The sequence below is a fragment of the Mobula hypostoma genome, chromosome 1 (genome assembly GCF_963921235.1).
Source record: "Mobula hypostoma chromosome 1, sMobHyp1.1, whole genome shotgun sequence".
Classification (NCBI taxonomy): domain Eukaryota; kingdom Metazoa; phylum Chordata; class Chondrichthyes; order Myliobatiformes; family Myliobatidae; genus Mobula; species Mobula hypostoma.
In genome coordinates, this window is record NC_086097.1 from 200,084,233 (window position 1) to 200,102,716 (window position 18,484).

At 41.9% G+C, this 18,484-nt stretch overlaps 1 protein-coding gene across 2 annotated transcripts in view; it reads right to left on the reverse strand.

Annotated features, from left to right (window-relative positions):
* Positions 1–18,484, reverse strand: part of kcnq3 (potassium voltage-gated channel, KQT-like subfamily, member 3) — a 398,022-nt gene that overhangs the window by 46,682 nt on the left and 332,856 nt on the right. For both annotated transcript variants that reach the window (XM_063041574.1, XM_063041583.1), the window contains one exon: positions 3,470–3,496. In XM_063041574.1, coding sequence (XP_062897644.1) covers positions 3,470–3,496 — 27 coding nt within the window. The remainder of the gene's footprint in view (positions 1–3,469; positions 3,497–18,484) is intronic.

Below are 18,484 nucleotides of genomic sequence, written 5' to 3' on the forward strand. Positions count from 1 at the left end.
TCCCTGACAAGACTAAGTTGATGTAGGTAGGGTAAAACTGACATGAAGCACCGATAAACTATAATCCATATTTGGAGCCAGGTGTGATGAGTCAGAAGCAGTTTGAAGGGCACATTCATGTTTAATGAGCTGAAGAAAATATTTCTGTGAGAGCAAAGAAACAGGAGATTGACTAAATTGGTTGTGGCAAAGAAGAACATTGAGATGGTAGAGATCAATATAAAAACCAAACAAGTGTGGAGAAATGTAACTCAGGCCAGCAGTGAGACTGCTCGGGCCAATTGGCAGCGTGCAGCTAAAACATCAGTGGACAGTCACTGATCAGTGTAGGATGGCAACCTCAGGAATATAATGCGAAGCTGATCAAAATTGTACCATAAGACCATTAGTCATAAGAGCAGAGTTAGGCCATTCGGTCCATCAGGTCTGCTCCGCCATTTAATCAGAGCTGATTTACTTTCCCTCTCAACCCCATGCAAATATACATTCAAATTGAGTAGCAGATGGCAGATTCGCATGCCAGATTTGGCAGACCGTATTCTAGTGCTGCTATTGTGTCTTAATAGCCATGCAAATTCAGATACAGTATTCAGCCACTATTTTTTTAATGTAAAAGATGTAATGGTCACTGAAGAAACAAAAGGGCAAAGCCAGCAAGTGGCAATTTAAACTAGGAACTTATCTTAGTTAGGCCTTACATTGTGGAAAAAAGGAGAGAAAGAACAAATAAGTTTCATGCAAGGGAGTGTGCAGTAAAGAGAGCTGGATGTTTAGGACAATGAGTGACCCGTTATTGAGAGTTGTGGAATACATGTAGACCTATGATCTTAGAATTTAAGGGGTATGATACATTTGTTTTCTGATATCTATTAGGGTATCAGCAGCTACTGTAGCTTCCTTCTCCTATGAACAACCCTTCCTTGTCAAACCAAGGTAACAAGGATCATTATTGAAAAGCAAATGCATCATGTATTACTTGAGTACAATAGGTCATCATTAGAGTATTCTTTTCCAATGGCCCAGGCACAGATTCACGCAATAGGCAGTAACGTGGACAGTGATTTTTATGCTTCCATAGGTATGAACTTGGGCTTTTGAAAAGGCATCAGTAACTGAACCTTAATTACTTCCACAATTTGGCCATATGACCATAAGGCATAGGAGCAGAATGATTCTTGAATTTGACCCATTGAATCACCCATGCTATTCCATCACGGCTGATTTATTATCCCTCTGAACCCCATTCTTCTGCCTTCTTCCCATAACCTTTGACGCCCTGACTAATCAAGAACCCATCAACCTCCACAGCAGTCTAAGGCAATTCACCACCCTTTGGCTAAAGCCACAATCGGCATTGCGATTAGTAAAAAAAAGTAACCAACATCATTAACAGTCAGAATCAATCACCCCTTGAATCTCCTACCCACTTACAAGCCTTTCTTACCTATCACCTAGCAGTTTGTACTCCTTCCCCTCCCTTCTCCTTCCGATTATTCTGGCTTCTGCTTCCTTCCTTCCTAGTGCTGACGAAGGACCTTGCCCCAACATGCCGACTGCTTATTCTCCTCCACAGATGCTGGCTGACTTGCTGACCTGCTGTCTTCCACCAGAATTCTGCGTGTGTAACTTCTTGATGTACTGAAATGTTACTTGTATTTACTGGAAGCAATGACTGCAATAAATTGGACCGAAAGTATCACCATAATGCCCCTTCCTTGCTATCAAATAAGTGGGTAAAGATATTATCCATTGAAACATACAAAACTTATGGGTTTTACAGTGCAAATGCAAGAATATTGTTCCTTCTGAAAGCAGAACCTGAAACTAAGTATTAATCTCAAAATAAAGTTACTCATTCAGGACTGAGATAATAAAGTTACCCATTTGGGACTGAGATGAAATTTCTTCACTCAGAAGGTGGAGAATCCTTCAAATTCTCTATGGCAGAGGCAGTAGACTCCTTATCTCTAAATGATTTATGGATATTATAGGAATAAAGTAAATGGGGTTAGTACAGGAAAGTTGTCATGACTGTACTGAATGTCAGAAGGGATAGCAGCCTAGTCCTGTTTCTTTGTTCCTATGTTCCTGTGTATCTAGGTTATCAATGGTGGTCTTGATTGGATTGCAGATGTTGGATGGAAGTCCACTGATGACTTGCTCAACCAAAATATCTAGGCCTACACTCTTCTCTGAATTCTAAGTGTTTTTTCCTGATTCAAGGACACTGTTGGAACAAACCAAAGAGCAAGAAAGCATGGGAAGCAATATTTACATCGCAGCAGCAGTCTGTTACAAGTGATAAAGCTGGCATGCCTCATATTGCTACCAAAAGCCCAGTGACTTTTGGGATTAATACAGTTCAACTGTTTTGGCTGCCAGCAACTGGGACGTATGTGTTAAACATAATATCTTCTGCATGGTAACACTTTGGACAAGAGAGGAAGTATTTACAGGTCAGGCATCATGAACCAAGAGTTTGTAACCACACAGCTGGAGACACCTATCACATCACAGAAGCAACACCCATATACCTGGACAGCAAAATCATATTGAGTTAATTGTTAAGAAACTCGAGGAAGAGGACAGGTAATTAGAAGTGTTGAACAGCATTGGCAGCAACTGTTGGATTCAATGTGGGTAATCAGTAAAGTAAATTTTTGAAAGTACCTTGATGAACCAATTATATCTTGCTTTACCTTAACCTACAAGCAAGTCAGCATTCCTTTTTACTAATCTTACTTTTTCATAATCTATCTTTATCATCATGATACTCCCCTTCTGGTACAGTTCTAATATAATCTGATTCTGCCCATGGATAAACGCACTGTAGAAATACTTATAGTCTCTCCTGGAGAGGCAAACATGTTAATACTTCTGCCATTGCTTCAAGCAGAACCATAGACGCTGGCAATGATACACACCAACCCTAACTTTGTTGCTCCTAGCTCTCTCCAATTATTGTGAGCTTTGATGTATACTGTTCATGCCTTGCATAATCTGAACTTTATTGCTTGGAAATAGTAAATATAATAATGACAGAATTTTCTCCTAGCATACACATAGCATTATTATTTGATATCTGTTTCTAATTCACCATTCCTTATTTATAATACAAATGTTTGCTTACAACACTCTGCCATGATAACTTTTGGCACTCATATTAAGTGAATATTCAAAATTGAAAATACCCTTAGAATCAATGTTAACGAACTCTGCTAGCAGGATGCTTAATCGCAAGCTGCTGATGCTGAATGCAATTGCCCACGTGGGTCCTCTATATCCTGCAGTATGATTGGCACCTAATACGTGAAATCCATTTGTTTAGGATATTAAAAATCAAAGAAGCTTGTAAAAAGTTACCAAATGAAGCCTAACCTCTGTAACCGGCAGTCTTCCATTAAGTAGATTTTATATATTTTCATTAATCAAACACTGAAAATGAAAGAAGTGAGAAAGATCAACAAACCTGGTAGCTTCATCCCCTTGATCTTTTCTTTAGAATTAACAAAGGGGAAAAAAGACAGTATTAATGCATTAACCTACAATCAGCCATAGACAGAGATTTTTAAAAAAGTTAAAAAAAAATACAACTACTGCACTGAATAGATTTTGTATCTTCCATTCAATCGTTCAACAAAATAATCTCAATAGCATAAATCATTGCTGTCTGTGAAGTGCAGTATAAATATTCATTTCCTATCTATCATACAGAATTCATGCAGTTGGATAGGTTTCCAATTGCATGCCAGTTTTTAAAATAAACCAGGTTGTCAGTGACAGACTACTCACATATTAGACCTCTTGGAACATATTGTGAAGAGTTGCAAAACAACTTGCATACAGAATTGATAAGGAGGTTTTGAGAGGTTTTTTTTGCTGTGCTCTAATGTTCACAATTATCCAAAATTGTTCCTCCCAGCCATAGGTCATCAAGAGAGCCACAAATAAGGAGGTCAGCAATTAATTTACAAGGAGGTGTGAAAAGTCAGATAACCTTTCATTTGGGTTCGGGCTATTTAACTTCCTATGGGTTGAATTGACAGCTTCATTGCAGGAGGCCAGGCAACATTTAATGCTCCACAGTTGAGGCAAGGAAAGCTGAATATTAATATAGATATGAACAAAAAGGTGATTTCAAAAAAATTAATCAATTAGGTCAAAATGTTTATAAAATGCTCATTCTTTGCTGGGTTGAAGTTCTTTTGATGCCTGGTAACCAGCAAGTCATTAATAGCAACAGAGCACTATTCACTCACATGGAGGGGTGCTGAATGTTGTCATCTGGTTCCTGCGGCAGACATCTTACCTTCAGCTTACACTTGTACCTCTGGTAAGTGTAACTGGTACCTCTGGCTTCAGACAAAATTTCCACCCTTAATGGGGAATTATATATCTCCTACTACTTTGGCTGCAAGGGGTCATCAGAGTTCAGGTCTAGACTGATGTTTGGGGTTTTCTAGTTGCCTTGAATCTCTTTGAACAAGTTCAATCCAGTTTTGGAAGTTCAATAAAACTTTAAGTGCACTCTGATGCATCATTGAAGAGAATGAAGATGATTCATAACGCTCTCACTCTCTCTATTTTCTTTTGTATGCTCATGCACTGAGATTTACTCAGCCTGTGTTGCTGATCAGTCCTGCACTCTTCAATTGCCACTACAAAACAAAGGTGAGAGGGAAATCGAGGGAAAACTGCACTGATCGGAACAAGTCTCTTGGAATAGTAAGAAGCTGCTGGTGTTATGATTAACAACATTTTTCTGATTTTACATATAAAATATAAAAGCTTGAAGTACAATGCAAGAGATAGCATGGTTATTTATCTGCAAGCTCTGAGGTTGATGTTTGCATCAATTTTTCACTTCTGCCAAAACCATTTGCATTTTATTGTAACCTTCACTGGCAGTTTCAATCCCTGCACCCATAGTCGCATTATGTGGTACTCACCCAGTCAACACAGATATCGTCCAATCTGTGAGTAATAAACGCCTCACACATGAGCAGCCCTCCTTGGCAGCACTGAAGGACGATTACAGTATCTGCAGGTTACAGTGCACCAAAAGGCACTACTCCTTCACTGCCTTTCTAGCAAACCTTTAGTAGTTCCCTTCAAATATTCCCCTCTAGCTATTTCAGGCACTTTAAATAGCTGCTTTGGAATGTTTTGACAGTTTAATTCTTAGCCATAGAATCAAGCAGCATGAAATAAAATCTTGGCCCCACTGTGCCTGCCTATACTAATCCCATTTTCCAGAATAGGCCTGCAGCCTTCTATGCCATAACATTTCAAGTGCTTATCCAAATACTACTTAAGTTTTGTGGGAGTATCTGCCTCCATTACCCCCAGTGGCAGCACATTGCAGATTTCAACCACTTTTCATGAAGGATGTTTCTCCTTAAACCTATGCCTTATCTCCTCTAAGGGGAAGTTTCTGACTTTTTATACTGCATACGTCACATTGTGTATACCTCAATCCAGTCACCCCTCAGTCATCTCTGCTTCAGAAGTTCTGGTTCAAGGAAGCCCCTCTTACTCCCTTCACCCTCTCCATTTACCTCTAGATACTTCAGCACAAAGAAGCACAAATGTACAGATGCTTCTGGTGAGAACTTTCTAATTTCCAACACCACGGCTATAGGAATCCATTACGAAAGTGTTGCTGAAAACTCATTAACCTTGTTGACTATTTCAGGCAGTTCAATCCTATATAAGACCATAAGATATAGGAGTAGAATTAGGCCATTCAGCCCATTGAGACTGTTCTGCCATTCTATTATGGCTGATTTATTATCTCCTTCAACCCCATGTTCCTGCCTTCTCCCTGTAACCTTTGATATCCTTACTAATCAAGAACCTATCCAACCTCTGCTTTAAATATCTCCAATTACTTGGCCTCCATTGCTGTCCCGGGCAATGAATTCCACAGATTCACCACCCTCTGGCTGAAGAAATTCCTCCCCATCTCTGCTCTAGAGGGTCGGTCCTTGTATTTTGAGGCGGTGCCCTCAAGTCCTAGACTCCCCCGCTATAGGAACCATATTAATAGTGTATAAACAGAATGGATCACTCGCATACCTTTTTTATCTCTTATTAATGTATGATTTGGTAACTAACTGTGATACAAATCGTGTTTCCTTTAAGATCAGAAGCAGATCATAGACCTTCCTATTAAGCAAAATACTTCCTCAACATTTTTTAAAGCATTGCTCAGGTGTCCATGCAGAAGGGATTATCAATATGTGGCAAATCAAAACTGAATCTAATTACCATCCCTCTTCCTATATATTCTGAACCCTTTAGAGGGAACTCTGAATAGATCTCACTCTGCAGTATAGCTTCCCCGAGTTCTTGCTGATGTCAAGGTCCTTCACACATGGCAAGCAAGCACTGGAAGCTCTAGCCTGTAGCAGGCAGAGGCAGACATTGAAAGACATGGGTTGTAGAGGAGATCTGCTGTTTGCGATTGATTATCAACAATGGACACATTGCTGTGCTCCTAACTCAGCTAGTGATTCACTTCCCCAAGGTACTTACTCATCCTCAGCATTACAGTCTGCAAACTTAGGCTTTGTTGGTTCTGAGTCAGAACACTATCTGCTCATCTTGTCCCTATTACTTTGCCACCCATGGGAACTTGCTATATGCAAACTAACTGCAGCATTTTCTTACATTACCATAGTGGCTGCACCTCAGAACTCAGCATTAGCTCTAAAGTGCTTCGGGGTGTCCTGATGTCAGTTTACTGACAATTCAAGGATAAGTGGGAGAGGACACTGTGAGAAGGACATGAAGAATCTTCATATAGACATCAGGACAGTGAGTGTGTAAAAGTCAGTAGATTTTGTAGTATAAAAAAGCATGTTATTTATATATGGTCTTTCGGTCAGAAACCTCAAAGCAGGTTGTCATGGTAGAACTGACAGTTCCTTGGGAGGACTGGATTGAGGAGGCATTTGAATGTAAGAAAGCCAAATACCAGAAGCTCATAGAGCAGTGACAGCGACAGGGGTGGAGGGCTCGATGTGAGCCTACAGAGGTGGGGTATAGAGCTTTTGCTGGCTGCTGGCTGTGCAGAACCTACTCTCTCCTCGGCATTACAGAGGCTGCAGAAGGAAAAGAGCCATCAGGACCATCACAGAGGCTGCTGAGAGCTCCATATGGCTATGGACCAAGTGGACCAGTGCTGCTGGGACACCAGCCCGGGTCCTGATCAGTCCTGGTTGGGTCGCCTGGGTGACAGTGTCTGACGTTGAAAGACCTGACACACCCAATGACCCCAGATTACATCACTGATGATGTGTTCCAGCACATTCTAGGGTGTATCTCAGCATCATGTCGTGTGGGATTAATGAATGTTGCCATTTAGATATCGTCACAGAAAGCTAACTTGCAGACTCACACTTAATTATGAAGGCAAATGGAACATTGGCCATGTTGTAGGAAAAATGCACTACAACGATGGGCAAGTCACAACAATAGAACATAGACATAGAATAGTATAGCACAGGAAAAGGCCCTTCAGCCCACAATGTTGTGCCGATCCAATTAAATTAGTAATCAAATGGGCAACCTAACTAATCTCCTCTGCCTATACAATGTCCATATCCTTCCATTTTCCTCACATTCATGTGTCTATCCACAAAATCTCTTAAAAATCTCTCACATATCTGCCTCTACCACCACTCCAGGCTGCACTTCCCAGGCACCACCACTCTCTGTGTAAAAAACTTGCTGCTCACAGCTCATTTGAAATGACCCCCTTTCACTTAAATCCAAATTCTGGTTGGTTTTGAAGGATTTGATGAACAGCATGAAGCTCAGTGCAAGGCTGAAGAGTTTGCAAATAGGACTTTAGCTTAAAAGCACTTTTCACAAAAACATCTAGACATAAGGAGCTCTGGTTTCATATATTTCAACCCTGAGGAAATGATACTGTTCATCTACTCTATCTTACAAACCTCTATCAGATCTCCCCTCAGCCTCCAACACTCCAGAGAAAACAACCCAAGTTTGTCCAACCTCGTGTTATAGCACATGCCCTCCAATCCAGGCAGCATCCTGGTAAAACTCTCTGCACCTTCTCCAAAGATTTAACATCCTTCCTTTAATGGCGAGACTAGAACTGTATGCAGTACTTCAGATGTGGCCAAAATAGAATTTTATAAAGCTGCAGCATAACTTCTTGACTTTTGAACTCAGTACTTCGACTAATAAAGGCAGCATGTCATATGCCTTCTTAACCACCCTGTCAATCTGTGTAGCTATTTTCAGGGAGCTATGAACTTAGACTCCAAAATCCCTGTGTTTATCAACATGGACAAGAGTCTTGGCCCGAACAGTGTGCAGTCTCTTTATATGTGACCCATCAGAGTACAACACATTTGTTCAGGTTAAAGATGATCATGGGTTTCTCCCATCACTTTCTCGATTATAGAAGCATAAAATGGAACTTAATAGGATAGAGAGTACAATATTGCTCCTGGTAGGGTAATCTAGAACTAGAGGTGTATTGTACTAAACAGACCACTCAGTTAAGACTAAAACAAAGAAGTGCTTCTTTTCTCTGTGGATTAGAAATGTTTACAATTCTCTTCCAAAGCATACTTAGGATATTGTCATCGAGCATATTCACGGACAGCTTGGTATCTGGAATACAGGATTATGGAGATCGTGCAGGATAGTGGAATTGAGATCAACAATCAGATCAACCTGATTTTATTCACATGGGCAAATATGGCCCACCCCTGATCCCGTTCCTTAAGTCTAGATGTTCTTGTAAAAGTTGCCTTCAAGTCTTGTACTGAGTTTCACACTGTGCATCAAATCATTTAAAATAAGATGTGGCCAATTTGTGCGGCTAGTTTATGCAACCAAACTCTGGGTATGCTTTCAGTCCACATTTTGTCTCCTCCAAAACTCTCCACGCTGACCTTGGTATAAACTCCAATTTACTCCTGTTTCCTGTATGACATCTCAGTCATCTTGCACCATACCTTTCAGTTGTATTTTTCAGATCCCTCAGAGGAACTCTCTCCAAACACACATAATAAATCTACTAATCTGACAAAAGCAGCCCTTTGCTCCATGATTGATGCTGGTGATTTCAGACACTAAACACCCTGAGTGAAAACAGAAATTGTTGGAAAAGCTCAGTGGTGCATACAGATATGCAGTGAGAGAAGAACTAAAGTTTCAGGTCAATGACCTTTCAGGGATACATTTTGAAATTTTCTTCTTAAATCTCTGTTTTTATCCTACCTATAGAATTCATATCAGAAGACACCAATCACACAGCTAATCACCACCCAAATCTCTCTCCTTCCTCCTTCAGTCTTCTCACATTCAACACCTCCCCTTAATAAGCTTTAAATAACTGAGTAAATCTCGATAGCTTATGATATAAGCGATCAAGCATAATAAAAGTGCAAAATATTACAGTTCCATCACAAATATAAACACATTTTCTGTAACAGATGGTTTTAAATTAAGCTGTGTGATGCTGATACCTCGACCATTGACTCATTTGCATGTTTTCCTCTAAATATTAATGAAGCTTAAGTCCCTGAACAAAGTAACAGAAGTGAAACTTTACAGAAAAGTGTACAGTGTATCCTGGACCAGGTTTTCCTGCAGGACCTGCCCAGGATAAGTGCTGATATAATGCATTTACCAAATCTGTACCTGTAGGAGTAATCTTACAGACTAACACGCCCTGCTGCTGACAAGGCAAAGAGAGTAAAACCATGGCCTAACACAATGAAATAGATCACATGAGAGGACTAAATGGCTAGCCAGCAAAAACCACACAGACCAATAAGAAAGAAACATACCTCCCCCCATATAGCTGCATTTTTAATGTTAGTCAAAGTATTGCCATGATCCTAAAATGCTTTGCTATTTGGAAAATGAATGTCTTTGCCAATCCTGTGACAGGATGTGCGGTTATGAGAGAGAGAGCCATTGAAGTGGATCAACAGTTCACTGATTTTAATGGGAACTGTGCTGAAGATAAGAGAAAATAAGCAATAAACTCTAGGCCAACAAGGCCATTAATTAGAACTGTCAAACTGAGCTAACGCTGAAACAGCGGCTTGGTCATAGTAGCTTAATGTGAATTAAATACTGCGCTCCTTAGCGGCATCAGGCTAAATGGTAGTCTTCTTTCCCACAACAAGGACAACAGTAAGTAGTAACTGTGGAACTTGCTCTGTTTTTGGTCAAATCTCAACAAGACTGCAATGAGAGGAGGGGACTTAAATATCACGGCAACGAAATGCTAATTGGCTGGAATGTGCATACTCTCAAGTGTGATTGGCAAACCTGCTCCACTGCCCACCTGGGAAGACGTGCAGACTCCGTGGTGGAGTCTGTGGTTGTGACAGAAATCCCCTCCCCAGGCATCAGAAACTTCTGCCTGCCAGAAGTGCCGGATGAGAGACTTGTTCAGGATGTTATTGGTGGGAACACAAGGATATTCCTCAGGCACATACCCCTCCTAATCCATGAGATACTGGACACTGCCCTGCACCCGGCGAGAAGCCAGGAGGCAGCACGCGGAATAGACTAGGGAACCATCCAACAAGTGAGGTGGGGGGGTAAGTAAGTCTGGAGCAAGAAGGGAGATTGTCACCAATTTGAGCTCAGAATCATAGAACACTATGTGGATCTTCATCGATGATGGTAGGCATAATCTATAGGAGACCTTGTTGATAGCCTTCTCCACTATGAATCGTCCCACGTAGCTTGGAGCCAATGCAGCTCTCGACTTTCAAGGGAAGATCCCTAGATGCCAGCCAGACTTCCTCCCCGGCACAACAGGCCTCACCTGTTGGCAGAGCCAATCAGCCTTCTGGACATGTTGCTTCTGAGTGTGCAGCAGAGAAGCCCTGGCCCATCTCCATGTGTGTTTGTAACGTTGGACCAACTGCTCACCAGCAGAAACTCCCATGTCAATCTCCAGATTGGGGAAGAGTAGTGGCTGGAAGCCTTTCTGACATTTAAAGGGGGATATGCCAGTAGAGGATGACTGGAGTTTATTGTGGGCATTCTCTTCTCAAACTAGTTGGGAGCTCCAGGTTGTGGGGTTGGAAGAGGCAAGGCAGAAAAGGGTAGTTTCCAGCTCCTGATTCACTTTCTCAGACTGGGAGTGGAGATCAGATACGAAGCTGGCTGTGGCTCCCACAAGAGAACAGAAAGCTTTCCAAAAACAAAACGTGAATTCGGGTGCAGTTGTAAGGCTGGTGCGGAGACAGGTAGGTGGCCTTCTTTTTGCAGAAGACCTCAAGAAGGTCAGTGTATTCAACCTGAATTCCAGAAAGATCTACCCCAGCAGTTGATGCAGGAGGGGATTTGCAGACAGGACTTGGACCCTGACAGGTAGACAGGCATGCTGATCACCACTCTTGGAGAGCTCCCAACCAGTAAATCCATGGGTTGGATTTGTAGACCAGTAAATCCATGGGTTGTGTCGAGATAACCAGGGAAGGCCAAGCACCAGCAGAAGTTGAAGCAAATCAACCAGACGGGAGGACAGCTCTTCCCTATTGCTGCATTCTAACACAAGCAGGAGGGGCTCTTTAGGAACGTGGGTCTTGCTGTTGCCCAGAAGCTGACCAGCCAGGGCCTTGATGTCAATATTTTTTCTCAATTGCTGAGTCAGAACTCTTTATTTTTGAGCCAGAGAGATATCCATGAGATTCCCAGCTACCCTAGTGACAATAAATGCCTGAAGCTCAGGGGTCCGAGACCCCCACAACAAGGAATCTGGGACCATCACATAACTAAGGGAAGGTGCTTGCAGGGAGAACTGATCCATCAGAACCCCGCTTCCTGCTGATGGGTATCCTCTTTTACAGAGTGCTTGGGACATGAAGCCTAGAAGTGTCCTGGATTGCCACAATAGGGGCAGGAACCTGTTCTTCTTCACCACTCTCATTCCTCCTGAGATAGGCTTCTCCACATGCATAGGCTTCTCCAGGGAATGGGTACTGGGTGAATGTGGGAGAGGGTGAAGACATCCCTTCCCTGAGTCACTCAGTTGCTCCGTTATCAACTCGAATGGCCAGATTAATTAGGTCATCCTGGTTGCCCTGCTCATTACACACTGTGATTTTGAGGCAGATCCCTGTATTCAGTCTCCACTGGAAGAGAGTGATGAGGGATCTCTTGTTCCACCCCATCTCCACTGCAAGCATGCAGAACCTTACTGCATAGTCCCTTGCTGACCCTCTATCTTGTTGCAGGTCCAAGAGTGGTTGGGAGGCCCCCTGACCTTGTACTGGAATGTCAAAAACTCAACACTGAACTGTTGAAATGACTGGGCTGCGGGGAAACCTCGTTCCTGTGGAGCATTGAGCAGACTGATTGGGGGCCTGTCTAAGAGATCCACCATGTATGCCAGTTTATATGCATCATCACTAAACCAACCAAGCTGAGCTTAGAAAATCAGCTCACACAGGGTAATAAAATTCCTGCAGCTGTCGGAGTCACTGGAGTACCTGCCTGTAGGAGGAATACTCGGTTCTGGTCCAGACACGGGAGTCAAAGTAGTAGTGGCTGAGGTTGATGAGGCTGTTGAAGTGGAGGATCTGGTAGATGCTGGGAGTGGGACTGACAAAGCTAAAGTCTGTTGAAATGTATTTGCAAGAGTGGTAGTTGCTGTCACCTCAGTCTGGCTGTCGGAAGTAAGCTGCTGAATCATGGCTGTGAGAGCAGGAGTCACTGCCGCCTGGTTCCTGCTGTCCGCAGTGAGTTGTTGAACTGTCGCTCTGAGGGGTGACACTGTTCTTCCAGCTGACTGGGCTCACCACTCTGAAAGTCGCTGTTGCGCTGCATGAGAGATGTCAGCCAATCCAGCCTCTACTGATTTTAGTTTCTCCTCTGTACATTTGGTTTGGACTGGGCTTGTGTTCTGATAGTATCTGTTACACTGCTACAGTTACGTCTTGCAATGTAGCTTCAACTGACTGTAACTTATCTGGCCAATGAATGTCTGAGCCAAGATCAGACTTACTGATAGGATGTGTGGTTATGGCCCAAATGGGGGGGGAGAAGAGATAGAGAGAGATAGAGAGAGATAGAGAGAGATAGAGAGAGATAGAGAGAGATAGAGAGAGAGAGAGAGAGAGAGAGAGAGAGAGAGAGAGAGAGAGAGAGAGAGAGAGAGAGACTGCAGCAGACAAAAAGTTCACTGACTTTAATGGGAACTTGAGAAAATAAAGGGAAAGTAAACAATAAACACAAGGACAACAGGGCCATTAAATGAACTGTTAAACTAAAGCTAACACTGATACAGTGGTTGAGCCACAGTCGCTGAATGCTAAATAAGTACTGCTCCTGTACAGCATCAGGCTAAATGGTGGTCTTTTTTTGCAGAACTACGACAATGGTAAGTAGCGAGTGTAGAATTTGCTCTGTTTTTAGTCAAGACTTGACAAGTTTGGAATGAGAGGAAGGGAGTAAAATACCACCACAATGAAACACTAACTGGCTGAAATATGCATTCTCACAAGCACGATTGCTGAACTTGTTCCACAGCCTGCCTATGAGGCTGTGCAGACCCCACTGCAGAGTGCGTGGCTGTGCCATCCTGTGTCAGACTAACCTAGCACTGTATACACATTACCACCACAAATACTGGGGATTCCAGCAAGGTCTTGCTCCACTAATGGAATCCACTTAAATCCATCAGTGAAAAGCTGTAAGAAATTGCCAGCAAATATGCCAACGGGCTAGCAAATAGACCCCAGCAAAATCTAGACCATTATTTAAATAACACAGATGATTTGTAATTCTAATGCACAGGAAAAACAGTTCAAAAAGGAATTCACATTATGTACAGGACATCATTTAGCGCTGTAATAACCTAAGCCTGGAAACTGGATTTTCCAGTGTCAGGGTTCTGTGCATTAAACTATACAATTACATGAAAGAAATCAGCCATAAATGAAAACCAGGAGCTGCATGGCCAACAATTTTTCTTCTGGTTCCTCTCTGCACTTGACATCAATGTACAGATGAGCCTCGACACATGCAATGGTACTCTGTAGCATAGCAAGTGCATATGCTGAATGTAACATCTGTAATTCTCATGTGAGGCCCAGGGGCAGTGAAAGACATTAAGGTGTAAGCAGGTCTTTCAGTGTATGTATCAGGGTTCCACTAAAAGGGACCTTTCTGAGTGGCTATCAGACCATGGTGTCTGGTACTTGGAAGCTGCCCTTTTGAATAACATACTTTTGCAATCTGAAAGAGCTCTCTTAGACTCCCCTACACATATTCCCTCAGACTGAGAGGTGGTGGCCCAAACGATTCCACCTCTTCCTCTCTCTCTCTCTCTCTCTCTCACTCACACACCTCCAATCACCAATATATCAACGTGCACTGCCAACCAACTCCTGCATGACCCCCACCCATTATTATTCTGCTGGTTCTACTCTTCAACCCACTGTGAGCATCAAACTTCCAGTGGAGCCTTGCTACTGATCCCCTTAGCGATCTTTCACTGAAGACCTTCCCCAACTGATACCAACTCTCTCTCACAACTCTTAGGTCTCGTTCTCCCTCCTGGTGTGGGGACACGACTCCGTGTGCAGAGTGAAAGGCTTGCTCAGCTCTGGGTGACCTCATGCCCTTGAGCATTATGGAATTCTGCATCAGAAGGCACCTGATCAAAATGCTTGTGGTTTGGTTACAGCTCACCCCATAAGCAGAATTCATAGTTATATTTGTTCCATTCTCTCTGAGACAGTAAGTTACTTTCTATTGCCCATTCCCAACTGATCCTGATCCATTTCAGCAAATATCCTGAAGTTACTCTCACAGTCACATTAGGTAGGAACACCAGGTTATGAATGACTTGAAAATAAAAGAACAGTAAGCCATTTCTGAGACAGGATGATGTGTAACTTGCTCATATGGCTGTTTTGCTTGCCCTTCTACCTGTGGTCCACTGGTGGTGCAAGGAGCATTGATTAAAATGGTGACAAGGATTCAAACCTAGCAGTCAGTTTTGTAGATCATGGAAAGGAATTGGGATGTGAAGAGATGTGTCATACTTTACAGCAGGGATTCTCAACCTGGGGTTCATAGACCCCTGGGTTAATGGTAGCGGTCCATGGCATAAAAAAATGTTCTGAACCCTGTTTCAGAGGAGACACAGGTTTTGACCTCTACTTATGGTCATGACATTTATTTGCCTAAGCCTGTCAAGATTTTGATCAGTGGTAACCCCCTTCCCCCCATAGATGGTGGTGATTCAGTGATAGAAATGCTGACGAATATTAAGGGAGTATGATTAGATTCTCTGTTGAAGATGATCATTGCCAATCTGGCATGTTATGCTGCACTTATTGCATCATGCCTGACTGTTGTCAAAGATTTGCTGCAAGGTCTGCTTTGTTGCCTGACAAATTATGTACAGAAAATAACAGAGAACTGTTCTCAATCAACACCTTCTGGCCCTTTGAAAGCAGGAAGATCACTAACAAAGCGGATGAAGATGTATGGGCCTTAGAAACTTTTGCAGTAATGCCTGGAACTGAATTCATTCTCTGTACATCTCTGTACATTGTTTAACTCCAGTAAACACTTGTCCACAACCACCCCCGGCCCCCATTCACAATGACTTCAGATTTTTCTAGGACTTTATGGTTTAGTGACTCTTTGATGTTGTGCCATTAATTATCTCTCCTTACCTCTGGAATGCTGCTCTGTAATTAATACTTACACTAACACTGTAACAGTATCTGCAGCTAAGTGGCCTTGCTAGTACACAAGCTGCTGAGAATCAACACCAAGTTTTTGATAGATAAATGCTGCTTTGATGGATAGTTAATGACATTTTTCATCAATTTGCCAGGATGGAGAAGCATGCTGATAATGCTGGGAAAGATGGAGTTTTTTTTTTGAATTGCAAAGAAAATCTTACACTTCATTTGATTCAAAGTTCTTGAAACATAATAAGGGACAGAGGATATCCAGGAGATAAATAATTTAAACCAGTGTTCTCTTTTTGGTCCAGGATATGCCCTTGTGTGAAACATCTACTCAACTGAAAACAGAACTATCTGTATGATAAATATGAAATCTTGCCTTGGTATGGCAATGATAATCAATACTTCATTCCCTGCAGACCTGAATTTTCACAGTTGTACAGATATGTGTCAAAGACAGTGTGTCTAGTGCCAGATGACCAGAGCTCTATCACAGACGCCAGCTCTGCTCCAACCAGTTTCTAAGATGGTTCAGTGAGAGAGACTAAGCAGAAGGGACAGCCACTTTGGACTATCCCAGAGTATTAATTAGACGAACTTCGTTATTGGGCTAGTTCCCCATATTATTGACTGCAGGGTGTAAATTAAAGCCGGTGAAACACATTACATCAAAACATCAGAACGTATATCAGAACAAATGAAAAAGCAACAAAATAAAGATAGTCAGTATTCCAAGCTTGTTTCAGACTAGACCAGTTACAATAGAACTTTGTGTCTGGCCTAATCTGAAACAGGCATGCAATAAAGTCAATTTCTGTAATTATAAACTTAATATTTTCTGCTTCACCAGAAGTGATTTAAGCACCACTAATCCCATGAGTACCATAGGTCACAGGGAAAACTTGAAGGCAAAATGCTTGCAAATCTATTCAATGTTTAATTGACTGTTAATGCAACTTTGCACTATCACACATAATGGAAATGCCAACATATTTAAAATGTGCCTATTTACATACCATAAAAATGTGAAATGTAAATGGAATTTAAAAATCTTCACTATTTTATGTAAATGTTAATTAATGGATATTTCTTAGTTTCATTTTACTATCATTGAGATGAAACTAATCAATTGGTAACTACATCCTGATGTGTGTAGCAGGAAAGCATGAAATCTGCAGTTATCAATATACAAAACAGAAATCTCACCGCCATAAACATTTGTAATTCTTTCTCAACTGTTTTAGGTATTGTTTGGAGTCTGAACTAGACACAGCCGATCAACTCCGTAATGCCAAATTTTCCATAGTGGAAAGTCTCAGAAGCTTTTAAGGTCATGCTGCTCTCAGTCTTGGCAAAGAGATCTGTACCCTCTTTGCTACAAACTCATGGAAAAGTTATTATTATTAATTTGAATTAATGCATTTAATTTATTATGATGTATTATTTATTAATTAATTAATATTAAAAAAATGAAAGATTTACAAATTCAGCTTTTTTCAGAGTTAAGGGAGTTTGTGGTCCTGCTCGATGCACACAGACCACAAACTCCCTTAACTCTAAAAATTAAAAAGAATAGTTGGTTCCTTTTGTCTGCCCAGTGTCATTCATTGGGTGGCAAACTTGACTTTGGCTGATAATGTTAAAGGAAGACAATTTTACATATACTGTCTTGAAGTAATTGGGAATTAAAACCAAAGTGGAATTGAGCGCCAAACTAGACTGCCTATTCACTAAAGCCAAAGAAAAGAACATTTCAATTAGTAAAGAGCCAGAACTAGCTCAAATATTTAACAACCTTTTGCAGAACCTTCTGAAGGTTACAATCTGGATCCTACATAAGACCATAAGATATAGGAACAGGATTAGGCCATTTGGCCCATCAAGTCTGCTCTGCCATTTCATCATGGCTGATCCAATTTTCCTCTCAGCCCCAATCTCTTGCCTTCCCCACATACCCCTTCGTGCCATGAACAATCAAGAATCTACCCCAATGTCTGCTTTACATATACTGTACGTTGCTGCCCATGGCAATGAATTCCACAGAGTTACCACTCTCTGGCTGAATAAATTCCTCCTCATCTCTGTTCTAAAAGGGCACCCCTCTATTCTGAGGCCTACAATCATTGGAAACATCCTCTCCACATCCACTTTATCAAGGCCTTTCACTATTTGATAGGTTTCAATTAGGTCACCCCTCATTCTTCTGAAATCCAGTGAATACAGGCCCAGGACCATCAAATGTTCTTCATATAACAAGCTGTTAAATCCTGGAATCATTTTTGTGAACCTCCTTTGAACCCTCTCCAGTTTCAGCATATTCTTTCTAAGGGGCCAAAAACTGCTCACAATAAACTAAGGTAGCATGCCTGAACAATTGGTGCCCTGATACATTCACCTCAATTACAAGCAAATGTTTTGAGAGGCTTGTTAAAGACTACATCTGCAGCATGCTACCACTCACAATGGACTCCCTACAATTTGCCTACCTATGGAACCGGTCTACCGGTGACAGCACAGCCACAGCACTACACACCGTCCTCACTCACCTGGAGAAGAGGGATGCATATGTTAGAATGCTGTTCCTGGACTACAGTCCAGCACTCAACACTGCAATTCCCTCCAATCTTGACAAGAAGTTCTGCGACCTCAGCCTGCACCCCACCTTGCACAGCTGGAACCAAGACTTCCTATCAGATCGCCAATGGGTAGTTAGGATGGGCTCCCTCACCTCTGCCCTCTGCCCCTCAACACAGCTGCCCCCCAGTGTT